Here is a 20,503-nt window from a genome sequence, read left to right as displayed (position 1 = left end):
CCATTGTGGTGTTTGGTGGCAGCTTTGCCTCGGGATGAACATACAATACACACTTACGCCATATGACAAAAATATTTATGTGTAAATTTATTCGAGCTTTGTATTTGACTTTGTCCGTTTGGTTTATGCTAGATTTAAATGAGACATGTGGCGACATAGATATGAATCAACTAGAGATAACCTCAAGATATTGCAAAAAATAAACCGAAGGATGGCATATTCCTTTGCCTTTTTCTGGTGTTCTACTTCCGCGCTCTGCTGCCTGGACATCCTCGTTCCCCTTCATTCATCTTACATCCACAGGCAAACTTTGCCACTCGCAGTACCACCCACAACCCAGTCCATAGTTGGGTGGAATACGGCAACTGCAGGGACAGCAGTTATTAGCCCTTCACCCCCGAGCTGGGCCAATTGGTCACCTGCGGCGGAGTAGATGTCTACGAAACGGTTCATATTTCCGACGCAAAAGCGTTGTATGCTGCTTGATTGTGGAGAGGCTTGCCATTGTGGTTTGAGACTGGAGAGAATTAGAGTTAGTCTGTGGATAGAGTTGTTGCATGTTACATAACTTCAAGAGAGTATTGGAGAAAGAATAACATGCTAGTTTGAAGAAAATTCAACATCTCGAGTGAAATATGACAAGGGAGTGTAACTTACATGGTAACCCATCGTCCGGTCTGACAGTTATGTCTGAGGGTCGTGGTAGGGTTCATGTCATCATCGCTTAACGTATGTCCTGGTTTCCATGAACGGAAACCCTTGGTTCCGAAATCGTGGATTTTAACAGTATTATCGTACGAAGTGGTAGCGACCTGGCCCGCACTGTTGAACGCCGCATGCGAGACGGACAACTTACTCTCATGCTCGCCAATCGGGACAGGGCTCTTCCTGGACAGATGCCGAATATCCCATAGACGCATGAAGCGGTCTAAGCTGGCAGTTGCAAAAAGGTGTGGCTGTGAGGGACAGAGGGAGAATCCACCGATTTTCTTCTCTGACAGCTGAAAGATGTCTGTACTACTCCTCTTCATGTTTTTATCGTAAAATGGATGCCCGTTTCCCGACATTCGCGTGTCGTGCCGGAAAAAAAAGCCCTCGAGTGTCGTAAAGTATAGAAGGTGTGGGTCGCCAGGCGCCATGTCTATGCTGGACACTGCTTCTTCGTCTGACTTCGAGGCTGGTGCGTAGGCTTCGGTGGTGACGGATTTCTCAAGATCCAAGGCTCGAATGGAACCGTCGTAGCTGGCTGTGTAAAGTTTGGATGGGGTAGAAGGGTGCAAGCACATAGCGCTAATAACCCTGGCGTGAGGCTTTATGATCGTGATTTCGGGATCAGGATCATCTTCGTCTTCGTCTTCGTCGCCTTCAGTTTTCACCGCAACAGGGCGCGTTTGTGAAGCATCAAAAATGCCCAAGTTGCCTAGCTTATCACCGGCGAATACTAAAGGTTTAGTCTCAGTAGGATGAAAGGCCATTGAATATATTCTTTCCGGTGTTATTTTCAACCCTGTGTCGTGTCATTGTTAATATCTTTGGGCTAAATGGTAATATTCCACTGACGGCAACACACTCACGATTTGGCTCCCATGGCTCCCAAAGATTCAAGCCACTCATCCTTTCCCTCAAGGATTTCAGCTCCTTATCTGTCGTTTTTTTGATATCTTCCTCGCCAAAGGTCCGCACATAACGTGGTGGAGCTGCATCCTCCCCCCCAAACAACAATGACCCATTCCATTTCTGGCCTCCAACAATTATATCTCCTACATTAAGATCCCCGGAAACCCGCATTCTTTTTGCCTGCACAACAGCCTTTTGAGCTTCATATTGCTCCTCAGCTTTTCGTTTTGCAATCTCGCTATCAGCCGTCAATCCAGCAAGTCGTGATGAGGTTCTTCGTGGGACGGGAGTCTCATTCTCCTTCTTGATGCGTGGAGTCGATTTCTTCTTAGTCGACTGTGTGGATAGCCTGGAGGATTTAGTAGAAGGTCCTTTGGTAAATAATCCAGAGGATTGAGCTTCCTGAGTAAGTTTTTTCAAAAGCGCATCGCGCTCTGCGATATTGGCTGCGCGCTGTTTCTCGAAATCGGATAGCTCTGGGACGGAATCTGTATGAGGCATGGTGACGGGCATTACAGGAAGAAGAATATGAGGAAGGAGTCGAACAGCGGTCTCAGTGGTTTTATCAGACCTTGTTGCAGACACCACTTCCCTCAATGTTGGGTGGCTGATTTGCGACGCCGGGATTTTTGGCTCCCAGTTCAATTCAATCGCGTCGGAAGTCGCGACATCACATGATCAAAGCCATTTATTCTTTTTTAGGAATAGCGTAAATTTCCACGTGGTAACGGCAACCGCGGACGTTGTTCAATTTCGACAGAAGCTCACAAGGGAACAAGAAGAGATTGATTAGTTGCGGCAGATTCGGATCTATTGCCATGGTTGGTAACCTACGTCGGGGATTCGGGGCGTATCAGAACGATGGCATTTTACTTTCGTTTCTGTATCACACTCGGGCTATGATGGGACCAGCGCTGCGACCAGCGCTGCGTTATAAATCGTTGCCGCTCCTGTTTTCACAGCCCTCTTCCTGTCCCGCTTCCAGGAGATTATATCAGTCACGCACCGTTCAATTTAAGCATCCTAATGGCGAATGCGTTCTCCCAGAGCTTGACAAATGGTCCGCTCCTAGTTCAACGGACAACTCATCGCGGAACGCTTCCCCCAATCAGTTCACCGATCTTCCTTCACAGTCTAACTCTGGAAATAGCAGTGAGAAAGAGCGAGATTGGGACCTGCTTTCTTCGGCTATCGATACTTTGAAATCCTCTTCGGATTCCAAACTCGATGTCTCGCTTACAGGTTCTCGTTTTTCGGAGGTGCGAGCTCAAGTAAAGCGATCCTCGATGTTTTCCTGTTCGGACGGTGATGTATTGGCCGGTATGGTGCCACCTGCCCAGAAGAACGCGAGAGGGAAACCGGAGATACGAAAAGCTAGGGTGGCATTGGAAGACAGTCGTCGTTTTGATCAGTCGGACCCAGTCGATGAATCCCCTGACAGGGCTCGTAAGGCCTTTGCGCGCGACAGTGATTATGGGTCACAGATCAAGATGCCAAATGCTAGGTCCGGCAAATCTGTGCCTCTCGCGAGAATGTCTGCTAGTAGACAAGCTAAGCCTAAAACTTGGCAAGAAACGACCGTGCCGGGTGACAGCGCCAAAGAGTCTCTCGGCGTACAAACAATCGGAGAGACACCATTAGAAAAAGCGATCTATATTCCTTTTGAGAAAGCAAATCGGAGACCGGAAGACATCCCAGAAAATTGGCATGAGGTTGACGTGCCAGATCGCAATAAAGTTGGAGAACAAACTCTTCGATATCAAGGGAAAGTATATGGGTTTGCGGCTGGTGATAAGGATGAACTAGTATCTGGCATGGGGGCATTCGGGCCTGGTAAACTCGCTAAGGAACTGGGAAACCGGGCGATCAAGCAAATCACTACAGAGCTGGACGCCTGTATATCAAGCGGCAGGGGCGACATCGGAATCTGGAGGGTGTGCGAAGAGCGCATATTCGCAATGCTGAAACTTTTCTCTGTTGAAGATGAAGTCATAACTGCTACCATGCCCCATAATGAGGCTATAACAAAACGCCCCAGCCGATTGGATAGGCGCCTATCTCGAAAGTGTCACATGAAAACCGAAATGGCATCAGAAGCACCCAGCCTCCACGATTCGCGATTCAGCGACCCTCTGGATATCCCCGTCGGTATCCCGCGGAAGCCTTTTGTTTTGCACACTTTTCCCGCAACACTCCTCTATGCTCTCCGGCTACTTCACACTCATTTTCCTATGTCGGAAATAACAATACAGATGCATGCTGCTATCAAAGCTCGTGGGCGCATCGCCCGCCTGCTCGCGTCAGACACAGAGATTTTTAACGAATTAATATCCTACCATTGGCGTGTCCACAATGACCTTCCGCTTGTGAATATTCTTTTGAAGGAGATGGAAGATAATGGAGCTACAATATCTTCCCGGACAATGGAACTGCTTAATGAGATAGCGGATCAAAATAAAAGGAAGCGGCTGCTGAGCAGAACTTCGGAGAAGACTGCTCTTGTCAGTGGAGCTCCATGGACTTCCGACCTCACATATCGCGCGTACAAGGAGTTCATCGGCATCAGAGGCCAGTTCGAGGGCTTGTTCTCCAAAGTCAAGAAACTGCGCAGATTTGAAGGTCATAAATCGAAAATAACAGAAAAGATGCATAGGAAGTTACCAGTGGATATCAAGGGGTCGGCAAGTACGGAATATTCACATCTCCATAAACGCCGCGGGAACTTCATGCCATGTATCGATGACGATGCAGAGTAGTCAGAAAGTGGGGTTGAGTCCTTCTCCGCCGATTGCATTTAAGCCTTTTAGTGTTGCAGTTGCGCCAATTTATTTGCCTTTCCTTCGTGGTTATATCCATTAGTAGAGAAACCATAAATTTTACCCGCAACGAGACGGAAATTCTTCACTCAACCGAATAACTAACGTTCTCCGCCTTGGTTATTTCGTCCCTCTGTAAATGAAGTATACAAAAGGCCCCAGTAGCGGTCCTGAGATCCCTTGTTGAACCCCGCCGTTCTCTGTTACCTCTGTTGTCTCCAACGTACAGTACAAAGCAACAAGAATGAAAGTTCCTGCTGAGAAGCTCCGAATAACGCTCTTATCCTACATCAAAATTAACTATACATCTTTCCGCGAACTTTAACACCACATTTATCCACCGCCCTTCCCCACTCAGTTACAAGAATACATCTCTATATAGGCCTATCATATTTTCATTCCCCAACTCCTGCCCACTCCAACAACACTACCTGCAACAAACCCCAAGTACCGCTTAGCGTCGCTCAGAGTCCTCGTAACAAGGTTGACATCGCTGAGTTGCCGCTCAACAAATTCCTTGGTTGCAGAGAATCCGGGGGAGGTATCTTCTGTCATAAATACGTCGGCGCTGGCGTAAACAGTCGCGACAGAGAGTCGCTTTGTGTACCATGAGGAGTCCACGGAGTGGTCGTTGGCCAGATAGAGGATGTCAGAGGAGAGCGCAGATAGCTCGGAGATTGACGGAGCAAGATTAAAGGGTAAAGACATGGTTGCTAGCGCCTGTTTTTGGTCGTCATGTTAGTCAAAACACACCAATGTAGTGGCATCAAAATTTGCAGAGTAGCAGAAGTGTAGAGACTATGAAGAAAACACTCACATCCTGCCAATGCTCAATTATCTCCTCGTTCATCTTTAATCTTTCCAATATCAATATCAGTACCTTCTCCTCCACGCTTAATCCGCCAATTTCTCCGGCTCCAGACATGCCAAAAAGCTCTCCGCTCTTAGTTTTCTGCCTTAACATACCCCTTCGACTTCTCAACCAGTATGTTATCAGGTTCATCTCTCCGCCATCCGGAAATAGCTGCAATGACACGTCCAAGTATCCTGCATCTCGAGCCCCCAGGGTAAGCGAACGGGTTGTAAATCCAACCTCAGGAATATGGTTTACGGCCGCAGAGAGAATTGCGGATTGTTCAGGAGTGTATGTGTCCGCTGGCGGCTCTGGGGTAGGGTGGAAATCAGAATGGTAGAAACGGGAAAAAGGGATAGAGATGTTCGGAAGGCGTCGAGGGTTTTCGCAGGAATGAAAATATCTGTAGCGGCAATAGTGCGCGGAGTGCGCCACGAGGGCAGTTCGTCGCTGCAGAGAAACGCAAGGAATTGATCGAGAAGAGAAAGATCTGATATTCGTGGGTTTAGAGATTAACGAACGGAAAGCAGGACAGTGCCCGAGGGGAATTGACTGCGTCATTGAAGTCGTAGGATGTAGGAGCGAGCGATTGAAGATGTGGTTTGAAGAGCCTAGCTACCCGCACCACTCAAGGTAAATGGGAATTTACACTGCATAGGGATTCTGTAGATCATCTATCCAGTTCAATTAATCTCGAAATTCAGCCCAGCACCGTGGTTGAGAACTTGAACCAGGTAACCGTTTAGTTGTAGGTGAGCCCGTAACTCATTATCGGATTCCGCACGGAGGTTCAGGGCTCCGGGGTTCTTGGCAAATTTTTGAGCCTCAGCATCCCCCCACTAAAATATTCGTTACCTTCCCCTTTTCATCGAGTGTCGGCGGTCTTTTTTCCCACTTTTCTCATGTTCTAACACTCTAGCTAACCCCAGTCCTCACCCTAATCGATTGTGTTAAAGATGCATTCGGAAACAAGGCTCCGGTGCAATGCAGTGTCGATGTCGCGTACCACCAGCACCCTCCATCAACCGCGCTTGGCAACTTCTTCCCACCACCGGGAGCTCATCTATTTGCCGTCGACCTTGCTAAAAATTGAGGAGTGAAGAGATAAATCTCAAAGTCCCTTAATTCCGTTGCTGTGACGCTGAAGCAATATTTACCGCTTTATCTGGTCAAAATATGTATATATCCAGTGGCTTCGTCACAGGCATCCATTTATACCTATGTGCCCGAAATGGCACAAGACATCAAGGAATTGTCCGTGTGAAAAGAGGTTTATCCGTGATATTTATTGCTAATTACATACTTCTGGTGTCAGTTATAGTTTCTATGTTCCCCGATGTCGTTTCTATGGAAAGAGCGCCACCTTCCCCAATGGACGGGTTATCCCTCCCCCCCGACATTGTCGGGGGCTTATAATTCTGTAAAGGTATTGTGTCTCTGAAAGCATCCGGAATGATTTCTAGGCGACCCAAATATCCCGTGTTGAATGACTTAACGAATGGCTTGAGACATGCGATCGTCGCAGCGATGAGGCCATAATGCAGTTCGATCTCCATGCAAACAGAGGGGTCTACCCCATAGAAAAACGGGTCACCCAACATGTTTTGTTTTCGGAGATAGAAAATGCGCAATGCAGCAACTATGATCACACTTCATCAAAATTAGCATTACTACCCCCTGGAGTTATCAAATATGCCTGTTCCACCGGCCAAAATACTCACGGGAGCCGGAATGAAAAAGCCAAAAAAAGCACTAATTTCGATTTCAATTGCACGTGTAAACCCCAGGCAATATACGCTGGAAGCAGTGCCAGCAGGAGTTCCACTCCAATCCCGGAAGTTTCAACGCCAACCCAGGTGGGATACTAAGCTTGGGTTAACGATTTCGAGCCAACACGGATTCATTATCGAAGAACAACGTACCGCTTGGAAGCATCTCAAATCCATTTGAGTCCAAGGACTTGGGACCTTGCATCTAAAGCAGACTGCCAAAGCTACTGCAACACCCCATACAATTGTCAGGATGAAACCCGCATATGCCACACTAGCAAGCCTTGTATATTTTGTGAGGCGGGCGATGAGCATAAATGTGCCGGCTTTCGACAACATCAACCCAAGGACGTAAAATATATCGCCGGCGTACGCAGCCTAAATTGAATGGATCAGAAAGCGCAATTCGAACCTGTACTGCTGTATAAGACTCGTTACCTTTTGAATGTTGAGAATATCTTGGTCTTCCAAATCCGATAGCCGCTTTCCAAAGCCATCACGAACTTCTACCAATTTGGCGCTCGAATGTATAATTGCGACTGCCTGACCTCAAAAAAGCCAACATCATATCAGTTACTTCTTATCATCGACCGATACCAAACGGGTGGCGACAAAAGAGTGAGAAGCTTGAAAATATGAAATATGATTGCTCACCGTGCCGGCTGTGATGACCCAATCGTCAGAACCAAATGGCCCATTGATTGTGGTTCGCGTGAGTATTCTTGCAAGGAAACAAAATACCATGTACACCATCATTAGACTCGCAATGATCGTGACCAAAGGACCACGATCATTGTCGGTGATATGATGAGGGCCCCAAGTGTCTGACGCCATCGATTGTGAATGGAACTATGGTGTGTCGTCCAAGAGGCATTCAAATTCAGGGTCTTGCACTTTACTAAATAAGCAAGACAGGGGAGTTGCCACCAGCAAACGCTAGCTCCAGCCAGCTACAATGAACAGACAAGAAAGTACAATCCCGAATTTCAGGTGATAGTCCCCCAGATGCTCGCTCGTGGCATTCTGGGCATATTACGGGGGGGGAAAGATGCACACACTTCATTATTATGGAAATCGAAGCATCAAAGGACTTTTGAACGGGCTGTTGCAGGATGCTTGGAGATGTGCAACTTTGCTGAAAGTCGGACGGAAAACCCCCGCCCGGTGCTCCACATCGGCACCCATCACCCCAGATCGGAGCTTGTGCCAAGTCATACCAGCTATCACTACCTTTCTCAGTTTGAAGTCTGCTGTTTATTGGGGTCTCATTGGTTTATATTTCGCTGGAAGTGGGGTAAAAGGATTGGGGGATAGTCAGCCAACCAGAAAGTTCCAAAGTAATGTACAGTACAACCGACACGTGATATTTTTTCCATCGCACATCGTCCCTTCGGCTTGTCGCACGGGAAATCCTTTTTATCTCGGACCGTCCGTTTATTTTCTCCACCTAGGAGCTGATTGATGCCGTTGATTCATTATTTATGGCGATACATACTGCGTAGGAATCCCGCTTTCTTCAGGTGGTTATCAGGTTCAAGTTGCATACCCTTGCTGATACTAAAATCGAGCTAACTTGCATGAAAACAAACTACTACTGTCCTAGCGAGTCATGCAAAGAACATCATCAAGCTAGTCTGGATTTGCATCATATATGGCGAAATTTTGCCAAAAAAACCTTCAAACCACCATGGCTTGCATTTCAGAAATGCGCGCTGATTGATATAAAACTTTGAACTGTGCGATTTGTATTTCGGAGGCCCGAGCTAGGGTTTCTCGTTGTTCGATTTCGGACCGGATCGAAGGTGGACGGCTAGGGTTGAACATAACTCATAACGCCAGGGACTTTAAGCGACTCCACTATTCTCCTGAGAAAGGGCCAAGGTACCACCACCACGTGGGGATTGAGGGTTCTTCGCTACCAAAGTTGGAATGAAACCTTATACAAGTCGTTTCAGCGCAACATCCAGATCTCTGGCAAACAAGAGGAATTTTTCGAGCATTTCGGACTGCCCTCTCCGCTCCACCCCCACCATCCGTTTCAGTCGCGGGAGATAGCGTGTATATGATTTATTTATTTACTCCATCAATTGGAAAGGGAAACTGAAAACACACCAGGTTTTTCTGTTGGGACCATGGACCTGAAGATCACACTGCTTTGCTCAGTGAATCTCGCCGCGGCAACACGATGCAGCAGACGCGGCATATCTCTGACTCTCACATGATAATTCAGCTTTAGCGCGCTCTTCTTCTTTGGGCATCTGTAAAACCATTCTGCAAGAGTATACCTATTGGGGCTAAATCAAGATGCCCAGGTGGTTGGGTTGAAATTGGTCAGGGGCCTGGCATATTCCATTGAAAGCGCGGTGGGTCTATGATCTTATTGGAGGAAACAATATATCAATCAGGAGGTTTGTGGTTAAATAAACACGAAGCCAGGTACTCTCTGTAAAGTCTATTGCTCTATTGCCACTCGACACATCAGAACAAAGATCGGTACAGATTGCCTTCTACACAGCTATGCCTGCTGGTGCTCCGTGGTGGTTTGTGTCCTGCGAGATTAAACTCTATCTCCACTCTGTGAATTCCTGTTTAAGTCTTTCTTGTGCTTGGAACTTTAGGCTTTGTAGATACAACGCTGTCCCCTCTGATCGCAGCGCCTTCCGCCAGTAACCGGAATTCCTGTCCGTATGCTTGGTCCAGAGTACCGAAGGGCTCTCCAGTGTCGAGGACCTTCCCCATCGACCTTAGATCGCTTCGGCCCGACCAATCTCTCTTCTGCGTGAGCGCTTCCAACCGAGGATTCAGCCTGGATGTAGTGCCGGGGCTAATAGCGCCACGGCATGAAGCTCAGGCCTGAGGGGACTTATGGGGACGTGAATGGTATGGTAATTATTTTCATTGGCATATCACATCACCGCCCAACCCCGCACAACTCCTAACTTACGCCGTAGTACTTTCCAGGAGAAGGATGAGACAGCCCAGACGCCCGAGACACCCTGAGCATTGAGCAACTTGGCAAATCATCGGCGTTTGGTCCCCTTCTAGAATCCGGGGCGATTAAGTTTCGGCCACCGAGCCAACATATGGTCTGGCTGCGCTGAATGGTTCGGCGCTTGGCGTGGGATTGGGACTCAACTCTCGATCTGCACCAGCCCCTTTTTGCTTTGCCGCCTCTGCGCATTTGGTTGGTTGGCAAGGAGCACAACTTCTTGACATGCCTGCCATCGCCTGGAGCAGCTAGCGAAATATTTGCTCCACGGAGCGTTTCCATCTTATCCATGGATGGCACGCTAAACATACAGACGACGAACTCGTTCCCTCACTGAAACCCACTTGTATTAAGGCTGGATGCTGGAGCACTAACTGAGCATCCAACTTTCTGGAGGACGCGGTTGACCTTATCCTCCTTCTTGAATAGGCATACATCAGAACCGAGAAGGGATCTATATTCCTACGTAAATGAGTTTCGAATGTTCACCAAATATTCCCAGTCACCAGAGCAAATCCATGCCCCGGGTAGCCACTTTGTGCAGGGTTCAAGGGAGTAGCAGCGTCAGGTCGTTCTGCATGAGCGGGTCGCCACTGGAGAACGTTGTGTAGTTCTTCCCCAGCTTTCCTTTTTGTTGTCGATATTTATTCCTCTCTTCCCCCTCTCTTCGGCGAGAGCTGCAATGAAAAATGAGTATTTTTGGATACGGTTTTGACCAAAGCTTTCACTTTCCTTGATCCACCACGTTCATTTCTGCAGGAAAGACTGACCACCAACGTCGCTTGCTCTTGTTTAGAACGTTGCGTTTGCGCCTGCGATAGACGTGGTCACCGTTAGGTTGTTCCTTTGACGCTTGGCGTATTCCGTCCCCATCTATATAAAACAATAAATAAGGAAAGGAAGCTTTGGATGAGAGACGTGGGCGCATCATGGAAAGCCAAATATTCGAAAATAATAAAGCCAGGGTGGGAGTTAGCATGAGCTCCGCGGATGAAGCGACGAATCAGGACCAGGCCGACATGGCTCGTCTTGGAAAAGACCAGCAATTCAAGGCGAGTTCTTCGTGCTATACTTTGCAAAAACATATTCATATTATTTCATGGAACAATTTCCCAGCGCGTATACATGAGGAACCCTTGGTTAACATTTCGCACAGAGAAACTTCCGGTTTTTGTCGACGCTTGGGTTTACGTGCACGCTTATGGCGACATGGGAGTCCATTCTTTTGTACGAGTTCCTCGAATGTTTTGAGTTCCCGAATTCTCGTTCGAAAAGCATCCGTGTGCTGATATATTATACCCAGGACTTCGACTCTCGGGCTGAGTAATGGTGGCCTGGCGGGATCTGTGTACATTTATATCGGGTCCTTTATCGGATTTTTCACGTCTGTAGCATCTATGGCTGAAATGGCCTCGATGTAGGTTCCTTGCCTGAGCGATTTCCCCATATTTTGCAACTTACAATACCAACAAGTTTTTGATGTTTAGTTCTCCTACATCTGGCGGCCAATACCATTGGGCCAGTGAGTTTGGTGGAAGATCATATCAAAAGTTTCTCAGTTATGCGACTGGTAAGTTTGACGACGAGTGACATTCCAACTCTGTATACTAATCGGGGGGGTATTCATAGGCTGGCTCTCGGTCTTGGGATGGCAGGCTGCCTTCGCCAGCGTATGCTTCCTCTGCGGAACACTCATGCAGAGCCTGATACAGTTGAACCAACCCGGATATGCTGCAGAGAGATGGCACGGTACGCTCTTTACTGCTGCTATTGCTCTTGCAACCACGTTCATCAACACGCACATGGCGAGTCATCTCCCCAGTTTGGAAGGATTGATTCTTATTCTCCACGTATTCGGTTTTTTTGCGACAATGATACCATTGTGGGTGATGGCGGAACGAACACCGACGAAAGACGTTTTTACTCAATTCACAAATACAGCTGGATGGCCTACTTTAGGGTTGGCCTGCCTTGTCGGTCAAATAAGCCCCATCTTCTCATTTCTTGGTAAGCCTAGAAAATATGTTTGAATTGGACGTGTTGCCGCAGTATATACTGATTTGATTTTCGTATGGCTGTCTCCAAGGCCCCGATGCCGCTACCCATATTGGTAAATTCCTCCCCTTGCTCCTGAACAAACTTGTATAGAATCAAACGAGCTAACAAATTGCTTCAGCTGAGGAAATCAAAGATGCTTCAAAGGTTGTACCATGGTGCATGATTTCCACTGCCCTTATAAATGGCTCCCTTGGCTTCATCATGCTTATCACCTACCTCTTCACCATGGGAGATCTGCACGAGGTCATTAAAGCCGAATCCGGATTTTCGTTCATTACCGCCTTCTTGAACGCGACAGGTTCCAAGGCCGCAACCACCAGCCTAGGCAGCCTCCTGGTCGTTATGGAGGCATGCGCCGCCATCAGTGTTTTAGCTACAGTGTCACGACAAACCTTTGCGTTTGCCCGTGATAACGCGCTTCCGTTCTCTCAATTCTTCGCCCGTGTGCACCCAAAATCCAAGGTCCCCGTTAACTCCATTCTAGCCTCAACGGTTATAACGATTCTACTTTCGCTCATCAATATCGGCTCAACGGAAGCATTTAACGCGATCGCCTCCCTCACAATCGCGTCGCTTTTCATGTCGTACCTCGTCTGTATCGGTTGCTTTATCTACCGCAGATTGCAGTGGAAGGAGATACCGCCAGCACGCTTCAGCCTAGGCGCCTGCGGACTTCCCGTGAATATTATCTCATTCTTGTACCTTAGCTTCGCGATTGTGTTCACATTCTTCCCGAACAATAACTATCCCACGGCCGTCAGTATGAATTGGTCAGTTCTCGTGTTTGGGGTTGTCGTGATTTTCGCCGGGCTTCAATATTTGATTCATGGACGGAAAGTCTACGATGGTCCTGTTGCGTATGTGGATAAAATAGAGTGACACCGAGTAGTTCTTTTTCTAACCCGTTTACCAATTTTTTCATCAACTTCTCTGGAAAAGCCTTATCTACATCTATAAGAGTACAGCTATATATACTTTTATTCTTTTCCTTGGTTCTCTATGCTCGTCTTTTGTTAATCGTTTGTCTCCTCTGGGACAAATGTCTACACCGGAATGTTCCTTATAGGATGTATTCGAAGCGCTCTACAAACACATACAATTCGGCATATAAATAAAAGAAAAGAAAGAAAGAAAGAAAGAAATTTTCACGTGCCCTGTGGCAAACGCTTTCTATTCGCGATTTGTTTCTGCACTTGACGTTTACATCGGTGGACGTTATTTTTTCTGCTCGCTTTGCGGAAAACGATGGCGTTATTCAAGATTGCGTGCCCAAGATTGCACCTCGGTTGCAATTAGCCCGATTAGCGGCGCAATTGAAATATATCATATGCGGGTTACAATCGATATCGAGAACGAGACGGTAACAGCCGAGAAGTGGGGATTGTCCTGGGGAGAGGGGGGGGAAAAAATAAAATCTCGTACTCGACAGGAGGATTCTCAGTTACCTAAATAGGCAGGTAAGGAAGAATGATTTATTTCACTATACAAACTAACGTTCGTTCCACGCATTATTCATGTTGAGTCATATATGGACCCGAGTTGAGCGTGGTTAGAAAAAGGTTGGACATGGGTAGAAATGGAGAATCAAAAATTTCTAACCACGTTCAACTAGAACCCGGAATCATATCAGCTTATTCTTTTCATTGTCGTTAAAATAAAATACTAGTAGTAAATCCTTTCCAGGAAAAGCGGCGATGGTATGAAAGCAGACGCTCAGAATCATCAAGTTGATTTTATCAAATACATCAACATGTACACTCTATACAAAGATGTTTAAAGGAAGAGACATCGCGACAGCGTAGTTCGGCATATCCACAATCTCGACAATTTTGAGGTTCCCTGCCACGCTTGCCAGCATATATGCTTCTTCCGGTGTTAACTCCTTAGTCCTGACTAGCCACTCGATGAGATTTCGAGTCGCCTTCCTTGCCGCCTCGAGCAGGTCTGTATCAATCCCCATAGTCGCATACTCTCCCTTATCCACCTGCAGAGTCTCATCGGCGTCGTGTGTACCCCCCGTTCGCGGGGGAGTTTGGAACTGCGGCGCCGTGATCCATGGCTGGTTCTTGAGGATTGAGAGTCGCAGACTAGCTTTTAGGGGAGTTTCAATTGCGGTGCCGCAAACCTCTCCATCGCCCTGTGCTATATGCCCATCGCCACAGCTGAATAATGCACCTGGCGTTTGGACGGGGAGGTACAGTTTGGAACCCACGGTGAGATACCGGCAGTCGATATTTCCACCCGTATTCAGTGGCGGGATCATGGAAAATTCTCCGTCCGCGCCAGGAGCAACGCCCATAATACCCAAGAAAGGCCTTTTGGGGATCTGGATGCCTTCTTTGAAAAGCGCGTATGGCTGATCAGGGTCCAAGTGCCAGATCTTCAGCACCCCGTTGGGAAACTCATCCGATAGTAGGCCGAAGTTAGGAAATATTGCAGTCCAGCCCCAATCCGTGGTTTTCAGGTCGAGAATCTCGACCTCCAGGACATCTCCTGGCTCCGCGCCTCTGACAAAGACAGGACCCACGGCGGGGTCAGCAAGCGCAATGTCGAAAGTGCTCAGTGCGCTCTCCGTGGAAGTCTTGGTTATCTGACCATTGCTTCCATCCATGGCGTCGAAGTGGACTATGTCACCCGAATTAATGGTTTGAGTTGGAGAGATTTGTTTGGACCATTTGACATGTTGCTGGTGCCGATGGATGTGAATTGATTTGGAGAGTATTGTGTGGGTCATGATGGATGGCTATCAAAGTTTTTCAAGGCGTCCAGATATAATACTAAACATGGGACATCAGTGAAATAGGATACCAGGGGGATGTATTTGAAGGAGGCAGCCCATGGAAAAATGCAGTTCTTGCTTTTCTTTCAGGGCCTGTGGATTAATTAATGTGGACCCTTTGAGCGTAAATTCCCCGGAGGCAGTAAATATATAAGAGTAAGAATTTCGAAAATGTAACATTGATGTGTTCAAGGAAGGCTTCAGTAATGGTGCGTGAACTCCGAAATTTATATCTGTCAGATGCGAATATGTCCGTCGAGGATCAGAACTACTAGCAGGCATTAGTTGAAGAACGGGACGTTAGACAAGCTGATATTCCCATTTCTTGCGTCACTGCCCCTGCCATGTTTTCTCGGCCCCGCATATTCCTAGGATCGTAAGTTGATTAATATCCTATACTACACTTCCCTCTTTTTGCTCAAGCAACATGACGGCTTTGCACTCACTCATCCTTTTACAGTGGATTGCTGCCAGCAACTGCCATGTCAGTTCGCCCTAAATACATTAACCACCAGCAATTTCATCAGCCCCACTAGAGAGTAAAAATTCAAAATTTCGGCTATGAAACAATCTAGCCCACCAGCCATTAGAAAAAAAACGTCTTTTATGACCTTCCTTTTTGGGTTAAAGGGACGGTCTTGAACAAGTTTATGTGGCGAGGGAAGGGAAGATAAGAAGAAAACCCACAGAAGAGGTAGTCAAGACGATGGGATAGACAATGGATTGTGTATTTCCTTCGGTTGGTACTGCCGTCCATACCCTGCCCTAGGATTTATTTTCCGTGGTTCAGATAACAGTTGGGGAGGATGTTGAGGAGAACACGTCTTTGTCTATCCTGGATGTTGTTCTAGCCGTGCAAGTGCTGACTCAAGCCACTAGGGTTTATTGGGAAGGTGGTAGCAAACGATCAAAACAAATAGCGTAGGATACGAGTACATTACCTAGTTATTAGAAGGGAAATGGATGGAGTGGTATAAGGGTCTAAGTATTTCATCACTGGATTATTTTATACGCTATGGTCACAAGAAGATCCAAGCTTGCAAAGCACTAAGCAACAACAGTACGAGTCTATCCACAAAGGATGGATGTCAGATGCAAGAAAGAAGCCTCTGCCCGGATTTCTATTTCTGGGTTGCAACTGCGACAGATCTACTCCATGTATGCATGTAAACTTGTTCACCACTTGCCTTGCCTCATCGAGACAAAAGTTTTGGTTAATCCTCGGAGGTAACTAATATAGGATTCACCTCAATTATTCGCTTCATATAACGAAACATAAAAAGTAAACGCCGCAGAGAGTTAAACATTCAATCCTAAGCCGTTCGCCGGAGAATATATATGCAGAAACTAGCATATAAGGCCTAGTAATATAAACATGTGAAGATACGGTCCGGTATGCTCATCCCGACAATGCGGATAATTACCGGATTTTGCTACTTATTTCCTCATAGCTACGAGTTTTAGTTCTGTTTCTCGAATCCTTGGCAGATTGCAGTGGATGTATCCAATTGACGTAGGTTTGTTAGCTTGATAGAGCAAGAATGTCCGAAACTTAAAGTCTCATAATTTCTCCGTGGTATAGACTAGAAAACTTCGCGGTAATGTGCTGGCCTTTGACGCGGGATTTATACGCAGTAAACCTATATCCCCTGGAAAATATAAATACAAAATAAAGGTGACTTGAAAATGAGCTGATTTAAACTGGAGAAAATGATAAGGCACCACGGCGAGTCATTTTGATTTTTAGATCCTGCTGAGTACGATAGAGAATTGTGGAGGCCACGACGATCATTTCCTTCTCCAAGGGAAATCGTATCAAAAGACCGTGCATTCCACCAACTGTTGTAAGTGGTGGCGCTAGCTTGTGAAGAACTTAAATCTCAGAGCAGAATGTGAGTAGATGCTCACGCCAAACTATTCGCAAAACGATGAATGGATCAGCTAGCTACTTACATTGAAGGAGCATACGCCAAATGATTGATTACAAGAGAATCTGGCATTGCTGAGGGCGATGCAACTGCGGCAACTCAGTAGAATTGATGGAATTAGTAGCGATCGGAGTTTCTTGGCTACTAGTATATTTGCCTAAAAACCAACGATTCAAGTTCGTACAGAGTACTGCGTATGGCTCGGCCTAACTGATTGATGTTGCACGGTTAGAAAACATGAAACAATCAGGAAGTTGTTGTTTCTGCTCACCATGAAAAATGGATGTTCATGAAGCGGAGTGTAGTTCCCAGATGACCAAAATAACCTTGAAAAATGACTTTGCAGTGCGTTCAATATTTTACTACACATGAAAGGCTGACATCTACATCATGAGTTAGATCTCTCGTTCCTTGTGTGTGATTAGGAAATAAGACGGTGGGTTGGAGATTCATCATCTTCGTGGGTGGGGCGGATGTGGCACAATGGAGGAATGCCCCCAAAGCAAAACTTGAGTATGTTATATTAGATCAACCCCTCTAACGATTCCAATCCTGACTCAAGCCGTTGAGTGAGTCTGTGGGCGGCTGAGGAAGCGAATCTAGTGGCCGCTCAGATTAACATCAAACTCTAATGTTGTATATTGACTCAAAACAAAATCGACAGCTGAGCATGAACAAAGTTAGACGTCTAGAAACAGAAATGATGATTGGATTGACCCTCGCACCTTATTTTCTTCCATCACATTTTTGAGACTGAAGCGGGAAGCATCCTCAGTAGTTATTTATTGCAGCAAGCATTCCGAGCGGACTGGACCAGTAGCAACTGGTAGCTATAATTTCTCCGAATGTATCTTCGTATATAAGAGACCAAATGTAATCCTTGGTTCTTGTTTCGGGACGACTGAATTATACTTGCCCCAGGGATTGATTATTATTTCCTTAGATGGGTACATTCATGACTAAGAATAATCCACGGCGATATACCCGAACTTAAGCCTTGTCGCTTTTAAAATATCGACATCGGATAGAGTGGAGAAACAGGTTGGAATAAGGTTGAGGCGTAATTAGTAAACTTAACCCGTAATAGCGTATGTATATCACGACGGAACAAGGGCAAGAGGGACGCCATGGAAGTATTCTCGATTGCAGTGACCAGAGCAAACCAGTCCTATTTATCAAATATCAACAAGCCATTCAACAGAAATTGCCCCCACTATGTTAATTTGATGTTGGCCCTGGGTGAACAACAAGCAATGCTCGGGAGTCCTTGGGTGTGAGTTCAAGATTTTGCTAGTAAGGGCTAGTGATATCTCGTGATCTAGGTTCATCCCCTATAACTAAGTCTTGGCCTGCCCAGCTGTTTGGGGTGCAACTCTCTTCTTCCTTTGAGAAAAAAGGGAATATCATCTTGTCAAAAATGTCTTGGTGAGCCATGACGCTTTCATACAAGCTTCGCTTTTTTTTCGCGACATTAGTGGACACTAGCGCTTCCCTTTCCGCTGCAACTTGGGATAGCACCTTACCAATGACCGAACGGTTGGCTAATCACTGACTTCCATTACGTCGCTTTTAGGGGAGCTCATACATGGCAAAATTGAGCATTTCGTGCTATTCGGAGTGACCTCCCTCGAGAGGGAAGGCAACAGACTCCACACTGAGTTAGATACCTAGCGGTTCTTTCGGTATTGGTGAGGAACAAAATAGAGTACGTACAGCTCCTCGCTTGCCACCTCCCGAGCTCAACTGCTGAAGAGAAAAGAGAAGCCTGAAATGGGAGATCGTGAGCCGCTGCAAGTAATAGATCATATAATTCAATGCATTTCTCCAGGTCCGAATGTCCCAGTATTGCCTGATTCAAACCGAGAGAGTCTGGATCATTTCCCTGGCGGTTCCACGATAACCAGGATATATATGCATCGGTTCAAGTGCTCGAAACGGGATGCGTATGGACAAAGCTTGTGTAGATAGTTGCCGATTTGCTGGAATAAGTCGCGTGTCCAATTTGGCTTTCTAGTTATTTTCAGGCTGTGATAGAAAATGTGTGGATATATGTTCAAAGCCTAACGACGGGGAAGCGGATGGTTCTGTGTGAACTAGGTCCAATGACGAATGCACATCCCTAATCCAAAAGCATAACTGAAGGAGTCTCCGTTAGATTTTTCCCCCCTAACTAGGTTGGTAGCCTGAATGCGGACAAATACCCGCTTTTTATTTCAAACTTCCTTTCCATAACCCTTGAGTGTACGGTAGTATCTCAGTTATGGACATCCTCGTCGGGTCGAGCGAAGAGACATTCTTTTTTCCTGTCATGGTGTTTATCCAAAAGGTGGAACGTCCATACCGCACTTTCGGATTTGTTTTTTGACCCTTTTTCTTCTAATTTGCGATGCCTGATGGCGGTCACAGGTTCCTTATATCTGGTGCTAGTGGAAGCATATTTTCCAGTACTTTTTTTGTTTCTGGCAATATCCATCAAGCACTCCTGCGGGGCAAGTATACAGTGCCATGGCCATCGCCAGTAATCGATACACCCATTTGAACAACTGAGTAAGGTGACGAAGTGGAAATAGTAGGTTAAATAAGTAAATAATAGAAACCAAAAGCTGTCTTCGTTGTAAGAGCATATATTAGGCTCCTAATGCATCTTCTGGTAGCGGAAAATTGAGGTTTTTTTTGGACAAAATGAACAAGAAAAATTGCGGCAAGGGAATCAAAATAAGAAAAATCCAGTCATCATTTTGAAACAATGATCAGCACGAAGCATCTTTCACAAATTTAGCTAACTCACTAAAAAAAGTCCTAGTTGCATTTTAAAATCAAACAGACTCAGAGGGGACACTCGGAAGTAAGGGTAAAAACAAAATTCTTGTGAGAAGAGAAATGGTCACGCTCACGCGAGCTTTCTAGACCATTACCACCGACTGTTCAACGTTCAGCACTAGATATCAAAAAAAAAAAAAAAAAAAAAAAAAAAAAAAAAAAAAAAAGGGCAAACCCAATAAATACTCTGTAAAAATCGGTACCCTGCGTAAGGATAACGATTTCAGTTTCCCAGGTAAAGGAAAAAGGAACAATGAAATGCGAAATTGAAAAAGTCAGGATTAGCCTCAGGCTCTCGGATAGCAAAATATCTGCTTCTTCCTTCTGGCCCCTGCGCCGTCGGCTGTGAGGGCTTGAATAGTCAGAACTGCCCCATGGCCAATCACCTCCATTTATTTATTAGTGGGTGTTCGATGAATGGAGAGACGTGCAGTAATTCCATGCATGAGCGCCTTGGCTAAGTGTTGGTTTTTTTCCTCACTTCTTCCACGGCGAATTATGCTAGTTGATACAAAGTCATAATTCACGAAGAGAACGATGATGATTTCCATCAAGGCAACGGTAGGGAGTTCCAGACGTTCCCGTATTCAACAATCGGCATCTCGAACAGAGATGGAACGGAGGGCTTACTGGTATGGGAGAGTCAAAGTGAGATTTCTTAGCGTTGTTTGGGGCCCTACGCCGTAGCCTTGCCTAAGGTAATTGCAATCGAAACCCGTGTCAATACAGCATATGCAAAGGGCATCCTCACGTCCTTATCTCATATGTATTTTGCGTCCGTTGGGAAGATACCATACAGATACTTCGGTTATAGTTAGCTCGAGAGAAACAACCAACTGGTGACGATTTTATTTATTGATCTGCTCGGGTGTTG

General features: G+C 46.2%; 8 protein-coding genes across 8 annotated transcripts; 2 read left to right on the top strand and 6 right to left on the bottom strand.

Annotated features, from left to right (window-relative positions):
* Positions 1-81: 81 nt before the first annotated feature.
* Positions 82-2,118, bottom strand: HCBG_02645 (WD domain-containing protein; the record flags this gene model as incomplete). Its single annotated transcript, XM_045429694.1, has 3 exons — positions 82-517; positions 658-1,507; positions 1,575-2,118. The coding sequence occupies 3 exons, from the start codon at positions 2,116-2,118 to the stop codon at positions 292-294; spliced, it is 1,620 nt and encodes a 539-aa protein (XP_045289589.1).
* A 278-nt stretch (positions 2,119-2,396) lies between these two features.
* On the top strand, positions 2,397-4,462 carry HCBG_02644 (uncharacterized protein; the record flags this gene model as incomplete). The annotated part of the gene is made up of 1 exon (XM_045429693.1): positions 2,397-4,462. One exon carries the CDS (start codon positions 2,436-2,438, stop codon positions 4,371-4,373), a length of 1,938 nt encoding a protein of 645 aa, XP_045289588.1.
* A 72-nt stretch (positions 4,463-4,534) lies between these two features.
* On the bottom strand, positions 4,535-6,190 carry HCBG_02643 (ubiquinone biosynthesis protein COQ9; the record flags this gene model as incomplete). The annotated part of the gene is made up of 6 exons (XM_045429692.1): positions 4,535-4,633; positions 4,661-4,718; positions 4,876-5,153; positions 5,251-5,597; positions 5,999-6,125; positions 6,182-6,190. 6 exons carry the CDS (start codon positions 6,188-6,190, stop codon positions 4,535-4,537), a joined length of 918 nt encoding a protein of 305 aa, XP_045289587.1.
* A 391-nt stretch (positions 6,191-6,581) lies between these two features.
* HCBG_02642 (uncharacterized protein) lies at positions 6,582-7,889 on the bottom strand (the record flags this gene model as incomplete). The annotated part of the gene is made up of 4 exons (XM_045429691.1): positions 6,582-6,925; positions 7,069-7,150; positions 7,494-7,598; positions 7,710-7,889. The coding sequence occupies 4 exons, from the start codon at positions 7,887-7,889 to the stop codon at positions 6,582-6,584; spliced, it is 711 nt and encodes a 236-aa protein (XP_045289586.1).
* Positions 7,890-9,644: 1,755 nt separating this feature from the next.
* On the bottom strand, positions 9,645-10,326 carry HCBG_02641 (uncharacterized protein; the record flags this gene model as incomplete). Its single annotated transcript, XM_045429690.1, has 2 exons — positions 9,645-9,830; positions 10,000-10,326. 2 exons carry the CDS (start codon positions 10,324-10,326, stop codon positions 9,645-9,647), a joined length of 513 nt encoding a protein of 170 aa, XP_045289585.1.
* Positions 10,327-10,806: 480 nt separating this feature from the next.
* On the top strand, positions 10,807-13,071 carry HCBG_02640 (amino acid permease; the record flags this gene model as incomplete). The annotated part of the gene is made up of 7 exons (XM_045429689.1): positions 10,807-11,096; positions 11,201-11,271; positions 11,348-11,461; positions 11,532-11,614; positions 11,674-12,051; positions 12,131-12,154; positions 12,221-13,071. The coding sequence occupies 5 exons, from the start codon at positions 11,442-11,444 to the stop codon at positions 12,979-12,981; spliced, it is 1,266 nt and encodes a 421-aa protein (XP_045289584.1).
* Positions 13,072-13,840: 769 nt separating this feature from the next.
* On the bottom strand, positions 13,841-14,836 carry HCBG_02639 (acetamidase/formamidase; the record flags this gene model as incomplete). Its single annotated transcript, XM_045429688.1, has 1 exon — positions 13,841-14,836. One exon carries the CDS (start codon positions 14,834-14,836, stop codon positions 13,862-13,864), a length of 975 nt encoding a protein of 324 aa, XP_045289583.1.
* A 4,799-nt stretch (positions 14,837-19,635) lies between these two features.
* HCBG_02638 (uncharacterized protein) lies at positions 19,636-20,180 on the bottom strand (the record flags this gene model as incomplete). The annotated part of the gene is made up of 2 exons (XM_045429687.1): positions 19,636-19,730; positions 20,111-20,180. The coding sequence occupies 2 exons, from the start codon at positions 20,178-20,180 to the stop codon at positions 19,636-19,638; spliced, it is 165 nt and encodes a 54-aa protein (XP_045289582.1).
* Positions 20,181-20,503: the final 323 nt, after the last annotated feature.

Source organism: Histoplasma capsulatum (genome assembly GCF_000150115.1).
Source record: "Histoplasma capsulatum G186AR genomic scaffold supercont2.3, whole genome shotgun sequence".
Lineage (NCBI taxonomy): Eukaryota > Fungi > Ascomycota > Eurotiomycetes > Onygenales > Ajellomycetaceae > Histoplasma > Histoplasma capsulatum.
The sequence above is the reverse complement of the archived record's forward strand: the minus strand, read 5'-3'. Positions and strand labels throughout refer to the sequence as shown.